Genomic DNA, 14,597 nt, shown 5'->3' on the forward strand with positions numbered 1-14,597 from the left:
TCTAATACATGCTTGCTGGAGGTTCAGGATCTGAGATCTTTCACAATAGTCCTGGACCCCGTAGTGAATGCTCACACAGCCATTTCTATTCCACCCTCACAAAGCTTCTTGGGCATTCACAGAGCAGCGATCTTCACTCCCATGGGTGGGAAACCCGAGGCTCAGAGAGGTTACAGATTGCTGCAAGGCTGCCCAGCCGCGGGCACAACTGGATTAACATGCAGGTAGCCTGCCTCCAAGGCCAGAGCCCTTTCCTTTACATGCTAAGGAAGCGCGAATATCCCATGACCCTGGTTTTATTTTAGGAGTGTCACTCTTGCCCACGGGACCCTTGGAGAGCGTCAAGGTCCCTTTGAAAATCTGAAGAATATTCAGAAAATGATTCCCCCCAGAAGAATGCTCAGACATAGGCATAAAATGAAATTTCTGGAGGTTGCAATTTCCTGAAGCCAGACTGTGACCCCAGGTAACACCCCACCAATTTAAGGAATTTAAGAAGTGATCGCAAGCACCTCTGAGAACGCGGACCTCTGAACAACCTGTGTGCGCAGCTCGCCCCCCAGTGGCCGATCCCGGAATTACCGGGAATTGCCCAGAAGCCCAGAATCGCAGCCAGAAACGGGGAAGGATTTTCCCAGCAGCCCACGAGAAAGGAACTTGATCCTCCAGGTGCGGGAAAGCCGCACAAGGATTTAAACAGGGATGAACCTGCTGATAGTTTACATTTCAGTAAGACCTCTCAGGCCGCTGCTTGGAGAACTGACCGCACAGGACACTTGTGGGAGCCAAGTGGGCCAGGCTGGCAGAGACCCCAGGGGCGTCAATCAGGACAGCTCTGGAACAGTTAGCTTGAATGCAGGGTCCCCAGTGCTGAACCCATCAAGCGGGACCGCCAACTCTTTTGAACTCCACACTGACCCTACCAGGCAGGTATTAGATAATTCCCCCCCCCCTTTTTTTTTCAGACGAGAAAAGCCACCCTAGTAACTATTAGTCACAGTGCATAGCGAGCACTCGATAAATACTGGTGGAAAAAGTGACCATCTGAGTTAGCGAAGGAATAGAGAGTAACCATCTTGGTTGAGCAGTTTTCCAGTTTCCCGTGCAATTGCAGGTACCAGGGATTACACTACAGGCCCTTGGGGCTTAGGGGGCTCCAGCAACTGGAGTTAGGACTTGTAGTATTCTAGAACATTCTAGTATCATCTAGGGGACAGACACAGCAACCCAGGAATTCCAAGAAGGGGGAGAGCTGAGTGAGCAGAAGTGTCCAGGGAGGCTTCCTGGAGGAGGGGGCATGGTTGGAATTGAGTCTTTGATGACGGCCAGGACTGAGACAGACAGAGGAGGGGAACCTTCCACACACTTATTCCACAGGCAGAGTGGACAGGTGAGGGAGTGCAGGACACTACAGGCACAGTGCAGCGTTCTCAGAGAGGGCAGGTCTGGTAGCACCTAGAGGAACATCTTTAACAGTTAAGTATTTTTTCAATATTTTGTCTTTTTTAATTGAGGTAAAGGATGTACAATATTATGTAAGTTCCAGGTGTACGACATAGTGGTTCACAATTTTTAAAGGTTATAGTCCATTTATAGTTGTAAAATATTGGCTGCATTCCCTGTGCTGTATAGTGTACCCTTAGAGCTAATTTTTTTATACATAGTAGTTTGTACCTCTTAGTTCCCCACCCCTATCGTGCCCCTCCCCCCTTCCCTCTCGCCACTGGTAACCACTAGTTTGTTCTCTACATCTGTGAGTCTGTTTCTTTTTTGTTATATTCACTAGTGGTTTTTTAAAAAAATATATTTATTTACTTATTTGGCTGCACCGGGTCTTAGATGCAGCATGCGGGCTCTTAGTTGTGACACGCGGGATCTAGTTCCCTGACCAGGGATGGAACCCAGGCCCCCTGCATTGGGAGTAGGGAGCCTTAACCATTGGACCACCAGGGAAGTCCCACTAGTTTGTTTCATTTTTTAGATTCCACATAGTTAAGTATTTATTTTCACGGATACTAGAAAAATATAACTTGCCTGTTGGACCCACAAGTTCAGATAAAACTGCTTTTTCAAAAGAAACAAACTTTTTACAGAAAATTTTTCTTTTAAAATTTAAGTTAAAAAGTGGATCAAATTGAAAAACAATATTGTTAGCAGAGTCACATAGTGGGTGGGGTTGCGGTGTAATGTGAGAGGGTAGGAATGAAGCCTCAGGGTCAAAGACCCCCCTGAGAATTCCTGAGGCCACGAGGAGGACTGATGCCATGTCCCTTAAGGTGGCCTCACAGCCCATCCTTCCCGTGTGGGACCAGAGGGCAGTTTCCCTCTGAGCCCTGGAGGAAGTCATTGGCTGGGCTTAGGGACCACAGTTGTACCAAAAAAAACCCCACACAAATCAGCTTGAACCTTACCAAGATGTTCACACAATGAGACATGTGGAGGGTAAATTCACCTCTTCCGTCCCATGTTCCCTTGGGACACACACACACACACACACACACACACACACACACACACACAGCAGAATGCTTTATGGAGATTGCCTCTCTTTTCTCTTTAGAGCAGGCAGGGCTGAACGCAAAAGTTGCAAGCGTCTGTGATGCGGCTTGGACACAGGGAAGTCAACAGTCCTCTCAGGGGTCATCAGACTCAAGCTGCGGAACGCTTTTCACCTTCGGGCTCCGTGGGATCAGGGCCAGGCGGCAGGCGCCCTTCCCCAGGCCCCCGAGCCCGCAGCAGGCAGGCGCAGCTCTCCCCAGCCCTCCAGCCCCGACCTGAGGGACACTCCCAAACCCTGGTTTCGAGAACTGATCTAAAGATTGAGTAATCTTTTTGCAGTTCTTTTGCAAGTCCGTGGTTTCCAATTTGCTGCCTTCTACAAATGTGAAGAAAGGTCAGATGGACGTGTCAGCTGATAAATCAGTAAAAATACTTTTGGATGACAGACTGTCACCTGATTTTTGCCCATTACTCAGCAGTACAATAATTGAGTGACACTATCAGATATTCCTTCCACCGCCAGCTATTTACTTATGTAAACAAGCCTTCTCTGCACTTACACAAACTACGAATAGAATTGATGACAAAGCTGGTGGCACCCTGGCAGTAACAGTCCTTCATAGATACATAAATTAGTTGGGGGTGAAGAGGAAATCGCCATCTCATTAGGAGATGTATTTCCATGCAAATAAAAAACACAATGTGATACCACTACAAATGATGACAGTTTTTTAAAAACTGGAAGTACCAAGGTGTCAGCCTGTATGCAGAGCGGGTGAAACAATCATACCTTGATGGTGGGACTGCAGAACGGTGCAGCTCCTGTGAATATTGTTAAACACTGACCTATATCACGTGTTGCCATATGACCTAGCACTCTCACTCCTAGGTATTTTACTTAAGAGAAATGAAAATTGGGAATTCCCTGGCGGTCCAGTGGTTAGGACTCAGCGCTTTTGCTGCCGTCGGCCTGGGTTTGACCCCTGGTCAGGGAACTAAGATCCTGCAAGCAAAACAAAAAAAGAACAGAAAATATATGTTCACACAAAAACCTGCACATTCATGTTTGTAGCAGCTTTATATTCACAATCGTCAAAAACTGGAAACCTTTGAAATGTCCTTCAACTCATGAAGGCTTGGAAACCTGTGGTACGTGCCTACGATGGAATTCTACTCAACAATCAAAAGGGGGGTTGGGGGCTTCCCTGGTGGCGCAGTGGTTGAGAGTCCGCCCGCCGATGCAGGGGACACGGGTTCGTGCCCCGGTCCGGGAAGATCCCACATGCCGCGGAGCGGCTGGGCCCGTGAGCCGTGGCCACTGAGCCTGCGCGTCTGGAGCCTGTGCTCCACAACGGGAGAGGCCACAACAGTGAGAGGCCTGCGTACCACAAAAAAAAAAAAAAAAAAAAAAAAAGGGGGGTTGGGGTAGTGGTCCACGTGGATGCTATGCTTTCTAAACAAGAACTGAATTCATACAGAATTTATATAAAATGTTAAACATACACAAGTTTAAATTTTAGGGACTTCCCTGGTGGCGCAATGGCTAAGAATCCACCTGCCAATGCAGGGGACACGGGTTCGATCCCTGGTCCGGGAAGATCCCACATGCCGCGGAGCAGCTAAGCCCGTGCGCCACAACTACTGAGCCTGCGCTCTAGAGCCCGTGAGCCACAACTACTGCGCTCACGCGCCACAACTACTGAAGCCCACGCGCCTACAGCCCGTGCTCCACAACAAGAGAAGCCACGGCAACGAGAAGCCCGCGCACCACAACGAAGAGTAGCCCCCACTCGCCGCAACTAGAGAAAGCCCACGCACAGCAACGAAGACCCAACGCAGCCAAAAATAAATAAGTACATAAATAAATAAGTACATTTTAAAACAAGGGAAAGGCAAGTCTGCAGCCCAGTCCCTGAGAGACGCTCATGGCAGTAACCAGAAAGGAGCTACTGGCTAAGAAGAGCCCAGAACTTCCCAGGGAGCCCTCCCATGCCCCCTCCAACAGGCTGTCACAGACTCAATCAGTCACTTTTTTAAAAGGTTTATTATTTCAACTGTGAATTATTTTTAAAAGATGATAAAATTCATTTCTCTTCCAGTGGAAAAGAGACAAAGGTTTGCCCCAGAGACCAGGAGCCCCGGGCAGACGGGTCACCCGACCAGACACCCAGGCTAATGGGCCCGGGGCCTCTCCACCTCCGCCCCGGCACCGACCTGCTGAGGAGCCTGGTTGGGGGCGGCTCGGGGCACAGCCTCCCGCCACCCCAGCCAGGGAGTGGCCGGCTCAGTATACATGATGACGTCAGTTTAGGCTGGAGGAAAGGGGCGCAGACACCCAAATCCGGCGCCTGTGTAGACTTCAGGGAGATCACGATCCTGCAAGGAGTTAGGGATGTGATCCGCGGCATCTCCGTTTTGAGGCCCAGATGGGCGTCCAGTGGCCACAGCTCTGGACCCGGGCTGAGCGCTGAGCCACGGCCCGCAGCCCACCTGGCTGGGGCACAAGCAGTCTGCACTCCCGGGCTAGGTTTCGCGACAGTGGCCAGCCCCTCGGAGTAAAGGCCCTGTCCTGCCTGGGTGAGCCACCAGGAGGGGGCTGCAGTGTTTCGAGACTGAGGGAGAGGACCGCTGGGGAGAGGTGACCTGAGTTCTTCAGAGCCCAGGCTCACTCACCCAAGGGAGGGGACCCACTACACCTGTGGTCGGGAGCCTGTGGATCACTTGGAGAGAAGGTTCCGGAACAGTCCTTGTTGACGAACCTCTCCCCAAGTCCCCTCAGCAGCGGCTCCATCCCTGAGTGTCTGCACACACCTGTGCACACGCGTGGACACGTGCTGGGGGGCTGTGCAGTGTGCGATAGGCATGTGGTAGCAGGGGTGGCTCAGAGTTTGGGATTAGTGGGCTGTCCGCTGAGAGAGTCCTGAAGAAGCGGGGTGTAGGGGCTGGAGAGCTGGTCTGGCTGAGTAGCCAAGCTGGGCTGGCTGGCAGCATCTTTGGGACCCTGTGGAGAAAAGGGGAGGTGCTGCATCACTAAGCCCCGCCCACCAAGCCCCGCCCAGACCCGGGCCCCGCCCCTGTACATCCTCCACCAGCATGGAAGCCCCCCCTGGAGCCCCCATCTGCAGCGCCCCCCCCCCGCATCAAGTTTGAGATGAGAGAAGACTGGAGTGACCTACAGACTCCTGGGACTCCACCACAAAGGGTCTCCTCATCTCGCGAAACACCATCTTGCCCTGCTCTCACCCATCTCACAGATGGGGAAACTGAGACCCTAAGGGACTTGCCTAATACAGTGAGAAGGGCAGACCAAGGAGTCCAGGGCTTATATAAGCAATGCTGTTAGCACAGAAAAGCTAGAAACCACCTAAATGTCCACTGATACCAGAACGCATTTAAAAAACAGGTCATAAGATGGTAGTCAACCTACACAGCTGTCACACGGAAAACTGAAGACTTTTCCGTGGAAATCACTCCGCAGCTGGAAATCCAGCTGCGGGGTGATTCACAGAGTTTGACGCCACGGAGGTAAGCTTTTTGAAAACTATCTATCGTTCACGGATACATATATACAGATTTAGAGGGGAAGAAGCGGGCAAACACCAAATTCCTAGCGACGGGTGTCTCCGCGGAGAGGGGAAGGGGCAGCGGGGCTTGGCGAGGGGGGCAAAGGACACACAGGGACGAGGTGAGACACGACAGAATGTTAGCAGGGTTGCTGAGTCTGGGTGAGAGGGAACTCGGGAGTGCGGTTCATCTAGTTTTACATTTTTAAGTTTCTCAATTTAAGGACAATTTTAAAGGCAGCTATGATGATCGGAATTGGGGGCAACTTTTCATCCCCCCCAAGCCCTCTGTCTTCCGAACCTCGAAGCATGGAGAGGTTTCCTTGCCCAGCAGCTGTGGTCGGAAAACCCCAGACGCCCCTACCCACTTGGGCCTTGCTCACAACCCCCAAGGGCCTGCTTCACCGCGGGGTGGGGAGGGTTGGAGGACCCCTCCCTCCTTTCCCCGGGGACAGCGCTCAGGCTTCCCCGGACCGAGCCACATTCCAGCCAGGGGCAAGGAGGGGTGGGCGTGCGCCCCTGCCCACACACCCCCCCACCCCCGCCACAGAGGCAGCATGGAACAGCTGGGGTCAGGGGGGATTCTTAGCGATGTGGGCCCAGAGAGCCACGACTGGAGAGAGCCTCGCTCAAAAGTGCAAAGGGGAGGGGCTTCCCTGGTGGCGCAGTGGTCGCGAGTCCGCCTGCCGAGGCAGGGGATGCGGGTTCGTGCCCCGGTCCGGGAGGATCCCACGTGCCGCGGAGCGGCTGGGCCCGTGAGCCGTGGTCGCTGCGCCTGCGCGTCCGGAGCCTGTGCTCCGCAACCGGAGAGGCCACGGTGGTGAGAGGCCCGCGTACCGAAAAAAAAAAAAAAAAAAAGTGCACAGGGGAAACTGCCTTCCCAAGAAAGACACATGTACAAACCCTCAAGGAACCAGAACCGGAGGCAGATTCCGCCCCCTCTTCCTCCTCCTGTTCCCTAACACTTCCGTTTAACTGAGGAACGAAGACTTGGAATTAATGAAAGATTCAAGAGACGGCAAGAGAGATCCTGGAACATGTCCCTGAAGGGTTGCCCAGTACCACTGTCCAGGCTGCTCACTGCACAAGGGCACCCAGCCAAGTGGGTAAAAATGGGTTGTACTCTGTTTGCCAAGCCCTCAGCCCTAAAGCAGGCCATGTCTGCACAGAGGGGCTGTCTTTTCTTATTCACATAAAAACACCTTTCTGGGCTAGTGGAGGCCCCATGTCCTCCCTTTCCTGGAGCAAAGCAGCCCCTCAAGGCCACCCCCATGCCCAGACGCGGGGCAAGGTACAGGACCTCCCCGGGGGACTCAGCACAGGCTGGAGGCCGAGCTGCAGGGATTCCAGGTCTCCAGGACCACTGGCCGCTTCCCAGGTGCCTGGCCCCCTAAAGCAGACCCAACAGGACACTGTAGGACACTGCCTTCCCCAAGTACACGTGACCAGGGGTAGGGGTCTCATCCGGGCCAAAGGCTGACCTGCCTTCCAGAAGACAGGGCAGTAGAATCTCTTTAATCAAAACCTTCCCTAATAACTTGACATTTGGATTCTGTTGTTAAAATCACGAAGAGACTCCAGCTTTGGTTTTGTTTTATTTTGATTTTGGGGGGGGGGGCAGGGAGCAGGACATCCTGGCTGTGTCCAGGGAGGTGCAGCCGTGGGGCTGAGACCTCACAAACACCAGCTCTATCTGTGCTAAAAGCGAATAACCCCCATCTCTGAGCTTGAAGACCCCACCCCTGCACCGGAAGAACGCCAAGCAAGTTTCTGCAGAAGGGAGTCGTGGCTGCAAGGGGGTAGGGCTGCCAATGGGGCCAAACTGTACACAAGGCATCCCAAGAGGAACTCTGGGAGAGAGGAAGGAAACGGGGGACTCGTCTCCAGCTAGGACACCCTGCCCCCTGAGCTCAGGAAGACACCCCCTTAACACTCAGCCCTGAAGGGTCGGGCTCTCTTACCCCCAGATCGGCAGGAGCACCCCAGAGCCTGGCTGGGGACACAGCTGTCCCTCCCTCCTGCTCCTTGTAGGGCTGGCAGTACCTGCCAGCAAACACACCCACGCCCAGCGCCCATGTTCTATTTTATCTCCTCCTCCAGCCCTGGCAATCGAACCAAACTGGAAGCAGCCAACTGGTCCCAAAGAGTAGGCCTGTCACCAGATCCCCGGCCTGTGGCTCTCAAGAAAGCTATTTAAACCCGAGCTGGCCCAGCCCCAGAAGCTGGAGAGGGTGGCACATGTTTCAGAAACCAAAATAACAGCTATCATCAGAGGTATAACCATAGAGCGACTCACTCCTGCCCAAACCCCAACTGTAGGGCCCAGAGCTCTCTGCCTGTCCCATCCCCTGGCGGGACTCGGCTCTCCTAAGACCTCAGACCTAAAGGAACATAAACTAGGAGGTGAACCCCCAAAGGCACTCGCCTCCTCCTCCCGCAGGTAGGCTGCCAGATGAAGGAGGGCAGCCAGTTACATGTGAATTTCAGGTAAACAACAAACAGCTTTTCAGTATAAGCATGTCCTGATCATTTCATGGGACACCCTTAGGCTAAAAATCCTTCACGGTTTTACCCGAAATTCACATGTAACTGAGCATCAGTTTGTTGTTGTTTCTTGGGGTTCTGTCTGGTTTTGCTCAATCCGGCAACCATACCCTCAGACCGAGTCCTAGATCTACAGTTGGTGCCCAGGTGATGGCCATTCTTCCGGATTTACTTAAACTTATCTACATCAGAATCCTGTTAGGGACCGTGCAAATACAGATTCCTGGGCCCCATCCATGATGCTATTCCAGGAGGTCTAGAAGGATGCCCGCGGATCTGCATTTTTCAGCAGACTTTCCCGGAAGAGTCTAGATTGCACCAGAGGTTTGAGAAGCAGCGGAGACCGAAACCTCGATCCTGCCTTTCTTTCTAAGACAACCTTGCAGATAAGACACCAGCCCACGAGTCACCCTCCATCACCTACCACGCCTGCAATCACTCGGAAAGTAAGAGGACAGCAAGATATACAAATACGTATTTTCGATCTGTAGACACTCCAGGTGAAGAAGTTCAGGCTGAAGAGATGTGTAAGATCCAAAGCGTTGCGAGCCGCCAGAGTTCTACTCACTATGGGAGGGGGTGGGGGGCGAGAGGTGTTACCTGGTACCCACCTACAGTCTTGCTTCTTGCAGTACAGTCCCCTTGGGAGCTGACGTCATCAGGGATTCAGAATAGGCCTGAATGGCCTCCTTATCCTGTGAGCCCTTTTTACTACTACTCCAAAATAAATAGCACTTCTCCTAGAAGATAACCAAGCTAATTTATAGTTGACGTTGCAGCCGAACACACACGGTTTTTACACGCTTCTCCGATTTTCAAAAAGCAGAGGGCGGGGTACAGAATTTTAAAGGCCAACCACCATTAATGAATGACTGGAGTTGGCTGAGATTTGGGGAGTGATGGTGTCTTTCACCAAAGATGGAAATACAAGCGTCTTCAGGAAACACACTTGGTCACACGGGCAAGCTGGGCTGAAAAGGGTTTGGCAGCCTGAAAATTTCGGCCGAATCAAGGAGGGGAGATGGGCCGAGCTGGGCAAGGTGGATCGGCCGAGACTCCGAGAGTTGAGCAAGTAGCCTTTTAAGAGTCTCATGCTCTAGTGACTGAGCTAGTAGGTGGCATTTTAAATCGACCAGAAACAGCGACATTTCTGCCTAACATAAAATTTTTTTCTTTCAAGAATGACTTGACAAGAAAAATGTCTTGGAAGAGAAATTAAAATACGTTGAGTTTAACGACATGCCATTCTTTTTTTTTTTTTTTTTTTTCCCCTATCGGGACAGATACATAAAAACACATAAGGCCTAACCCCTGCTAAACCAAAAAATACATAATGGGATAAATTTCAACGACTGGGCCTCCAGCAAAACCTGCGGGGAGGGTGCCTCAACCACGGTCAGTAGAGACGATGATATGCTTATTGGATTTGGGGGACACGGATGGGGGATGTGAAGCAGGGAAGCTTTCGCACGGTGCGTTCTCCCCCTCCTCCCCCTCCCCCTTCTGATGGACCATTAGGAGAGACAGAGGGCAGAGGCTGTCCGGTCCAGCCCCTCACCGGCTGCTCCCCTGGGCCTCACTCCTGGAAAGTCACGGTGATGCTGGCCCCAGGGAGGCACCCACGGGTTGGGGGCTAGGGCTTCCGGCCCCTCTGTCCTCCCAGCATAATTCATTCCCCAAACCCTCGGGAGTTCCCTTCTGCTCTGGCTGGGGCAGTGACAGAGGACCGGGCCTCCAACCTTCACGGGGGGCTCAGAACGCCAGAGGCCCTGGTACCCTCACACCAGTGCAAACCTTTGCCCCCAAAGGATTGGGAATTTGGCAGGGCAATCAGGTTAAGGGTCTAAAAGCCCAGGTTAAGAGCCTGGAAAGGCTTATCCTCGCCCCAGCAAACAAGCAAAAGCAAGTTAAGCAAGCCAGCGAGCGAGCTGCCTCCGAGGAAGAGGAAAAAGAGAAAAAGCTGTTGGCCAGAGCTAAAGCAAGAAAGCAGGCGTTGTAGGTAGCCCGAGGGGCGGCGGGGGAGCTGGGCAGCCCCCGCCCGAGGCCGAGACCTGCGGCTCCAGGAGCACGCGGGGGGGGGCAGGGGGCACGGGGGGGGGGGGGTTCTGGTTCATGGATTCAAAATGGCCTTTCAAGACTCCCTGCCACTGACCAGTGTCCCCTGTCCCCTGCCCACCCATCCCCGCTGCCCCGGGGGCCTTGCATCCACAGGCCTTGTCACCATGTGACGGCAGTAACTTGCTCAAAGCCCCCTGGTCTCCAGACCTCACATCCTACTCATGTCTGTATCCCCAAAACTGTGCACAGTGACCGCCCCCCCCCAATAAGCTGCGAAGGTGTCAGTGAATGCCATGAATGAATGAATGATACCAAATCAAGAAGGTGGATTTGTTGGAACTTCCCTGGTGCTCCAGTGGTTAAGACTATGCATTTCCACTGCAGGGGGCGGGGGCTCCATTCGAATTTGGGCAACTAAGATCCTGCACGCTGCACCGTGCGGCCAAAAAAAAGGGGGGCATTTGTTGTCGCCCCCTCTTTTTCCCCCGCCTCTGAATGGTAGATGCCCCAGGGCTGGCTCTTCAGGGCTCTTCTCCAGCTCTGCTCCCTTCCCCCCCAACACCTGCTCCTATCCTGGTCCAGGCCACCATCCTCGCCCACCTGGGCCTCTTCCCTGGCCCCCTGCTTCCTCTCTCCCATATGAAGAACAAGTGGCCACACGTGAACTGACCCAGTCACTCCTCTCCTTAACAGCTTCCAACAGCTGCCCGTCACCCCCAGAATCAGTTCCAAGCTGCTCACCCTGCATTACAGGACCAGGCATGACCTACGTCGGCCTCTCAAGATACCGCCACCTCCTCCCCCGCTGCCCCCATGTCCACTCCCCTCCAGCCACCCTGGCCCTGCGGGAGCCTCCAACACACCTCACCCACCCCTGCCTCAGGGCCTTTGCACTGGCCAGTCCTCCACCCGGAGCACTCTTTCCCTGACTCTGTGCTGAGCATTCACTTCTAAGCTTAAATTCAACCTCTTCCGAGAAACCTGTTCTGACATTATGTCTATAGTTGTCCCCACCCCCCTTGGATGCTGCGGTGTCCAGCTTGGTAGCCACATATGGCCGTTGAGGCTTTGAAAAGGGGCGAGTCCCAGTCAAGACCTGCTGTAAATGTAAAATACACATCGGATTCCAAAGGCTTAACCCGAAAAAAAATGTTAAAAGTTTATATTTTTTATATTGATTACAGGTTGACATGGTCATATTGATATTTTGGATATATTGGGGTTAAATAAAAGATACGATTAAAATTAACTCCCTTCTACTTAAGGTGGCTGTTAGAAAATGTAAATTTAAAATCACACACGTGGCTCATGTTGTATTTGTATCAGTCAGCGCTGCCCTGAGCGCTGCCCATCACATTTTCTATCATCTTTATCATCGGTGAAATCATCTCTTCTGTTTATTTACTTGGTTTCCACCTGTCTCTCCAACTGGAATTCCAGGCCCCGCAGCCCCCTTCCCCCTGCGTAGGAACTGCCTTGTTCACTGTCATATGCCCTGTACCTGCCAGAGCCTGAGAGCCAGCAGCTGCTGACTTGAAGAACAAACCATTCAAGTACCAGGTCTCATGATCCAAAACCACCTGCAGCCCCTCCAAGGGAGGGTCCCCAGGCCTCCCAGAATAGGCAGAGAAGTGGTCACAGAATATGCAAGAGAAGCGAGGATGCAGCAACAGCTCCCCAGCCCGGGCAGCGACCTAGGACTGCCGCCCGAGTTGGGCTGCAGGCTGAAGGTGTCCGTGGGCACAGCAGGAAGGGACGGCTGGGCGATCTGATCTGAGCCCCTCCCTCCCCCAAGCAGGCAAGCAAGGGGCCGCTCGGCCCTGGCCATGCTCTGGCCACCACCTACTTGGCTCCGGATTTGGTAGACGATGGGGATGAACAGCAGGACGCAGCCCAGGGCAAGGAGCACGTACTGGCCATAATGCAGCACCTTGGGCATCAATACCAGCTGGGTGTAGAACGTCTGAAGGGTCTCACCCTCCATTGCCCCGCTCTGGGGAAGGAGAAGGACAAACAAATGGACTGGTGCCACACACTGTGGGCCGAGGGTGCAGATGCCACCCCACACCACACCCCTCTGTCCCCCAACCCCTTTCCTATCTCGAGCCCACTGGCCAAAGCATGCGATGGATGGAGCCAGCCATGCCTCTATTTCCTCTGGGGCCACACAACGGGACTACATTTCCCAGACTCCCTTGCAGCTAGGCAGGCCCATATGACCTGTTCTGGCCAATGGGATGGGGGCACAGTGATGCTACAACTTCCATGCCTGGCTCCCATGTGATTCTCTCCATCTCTTTCCCAATTTACTGAATGGAGACGGATTCTGGAGATCTCCAAGAGGGCAGGACCAGAAGACGGAAGGAGCCTGGATGTCCCTGAATGTCTGCGTGGAGCAGGGCTCCGCCTGCCCCGCATCAGACTGGGATGTGAGTGGGAAGTGAACTTGACATTTGGAGGCTGGCTCTTCCAGCTGTTAGCTCACCCTGATTTAAAACAAGCTAAGCCAGAAGGAACCCTGAAAGCTGGGAGAGAAGAAATTTCAATAAAAAGTTGACCCCCTGAAAACCAACTTCCCTTCATCTCAGGAGAAGGGGCCACGTGCATTAACAAAATTATTTTACACCCTGACCAGGGACTTTACAGTTTCATGCAGCTCCTGTGTTCCTCATCTCATGAGATCCTTTCAACCCAGTGGGATAACTGACATCAAGTGCTTGGAGAGGGCGAAGTTTCTAACAGATTGTTCTGCCTTACTCAGTCCGGCTACCCCAGCCCAGCCTCCCCACCACACACAGCCTCCCGCCCCAAATGCCCACATCAACTCCTCACTGAGGCATCAGACACCACGCCCTCGGGTGCCCAGTACCCAGGGAGAGGGAAGCAGCCTTACCTCTCCAAACCACATCAGTGGCAGGATCACCGGCTCGATCTTGCCAGTTTGTCTGGAAATAAGCGAGACCAAGCAAGTGAGAAGTTTTGTCGGGGTATCTTAGATCAGACAGCTCTGGACCTGTGATCGGAAGCCCCAGGGTCAGGAGGGATTTGATGTTGCGGCAACTCGATCGGCATGGGCTTGAGGAATGGGCATCTCCCGACGGGGCGCGACCTGACAATCCAACAGTATCTTTTTAAATGAAAAATTCTGACGTGGAGGGGCTGCCAGGGACCTAGCTGATATCCATTTGTTCTTTTTTAGAAACAGAATCCCAGTTTTATTCGGGATGGCAATACGCCCAGCTAACAAACAGCACGGTTTATGCTGATCACCTGCTTTCCTTTGGGGAGTCTGGACTCTGGCTCCGTGCCAAGCAGAAGGCGCCTACGTGACCAGCCCCCAGTAAACACCCTGGGTGCTGAGTTTCTACTGGGCATCTCTGGTAGGGGACACTTCACACATGTTGTCACAACTTGTCACCGGGGGAATGAAGCGTGTCCTGGCGTGACCCTCCTGGGAGAGGGCTCTAGAAGCCTGTGCCCGGTTTCCCCAGACTTCACCCCGCGAGCCTTTTCCCTCTGCCAATTATGTTTTGAATCCTTTCTCTGTAATAAATCACAGCCGTGACTATAACTACATGCTTAGGTCCTCTGAGTCTTCCCAGCGAATCGTCAAACCTGAGAGTGGCCCTGGGGGCCCCGACACAGTCAGCTACTAGATAGCTGTGTGACCTTGGGCACGCTCTTTACCCTCTCTGTTCCTCCTCTGTAAAATGGGGATTATAATGGAACTCCTCACAGGGCTCTAGTGAGGACGGAACGCGACGCCATGAAAAATACCCAGCATATAAAAAGTGCTCCAGGGGAGTTCCCTGGCGGCCTAGTGGTTAGGATTCTGGGCTTTCACTACTGTGGCCTGGGTTCAATCCCTGGTCAGGGAAATGAAATCCCACAAAGTCGTGTGGCACAGCCAAAAAAAAAAAAAAAAAAAAGACA

General features: G+C 53.0%; 1 protein-coding gene across 8 annotated transcripts in view; it reads right to left on the reverse strand.

Annotated features, from left to right (window-relative positions):
• Positions 1–4,524: 4,524 nt before the first annotated feature.
• The window catches only part of SCARB1 (scavenger receptor class B member 1), a 74,738-nt gene continuing 64,665 nt past the window's right edge, over positions 4,525–14,597 (reverse strand). For 3 of the 8 annotated variants that reach the window (XM_059041066.2, XM_067014877.1, XM_067014878.1), the window contains 4 exons: positions 13,558–13,609; positions 12,511–12,657; positions 9,218–9,346; positions 4,525–5,500 (listed from right to left, as the gene is read on the reverse strand). In XM_059041066.2, the coding sequence (XP_058897049.1) occupies positions 9,218–9,346; positions 12,511–12,657; positions 13,558–13,609 (328 nt within the window). In that variant the 3' untranslated portion in view covers positions 4,525–5,500. Of the gene's footprint in view, positions 5,501–9,217; positions 9,347–12,131; positions 12,658–13,557; positions 13,774–14,597 lie in introns of those variants that run through there. The other 5 variants (XM_059041068.2, XM_067014879.1, XR_010836821.1 and 2 more) reach the window with 4 other exon arrangements.

The sequence above is a fragment of the Kogia breviceps genome, chromosome 15 (genome assembly GCF_026419965.1).
Source record: "Kogia breviceps isolate mKogBre1 chromosome 15, mKogBre1 haplotype 1, whole genome shotgun sequence".
Lineage (NCBI taxonomy): Eukaryota > Metazoa > Chordata > Mammalia > Artiodactyla > Physeteridae > Kogia > Kogia breviceps.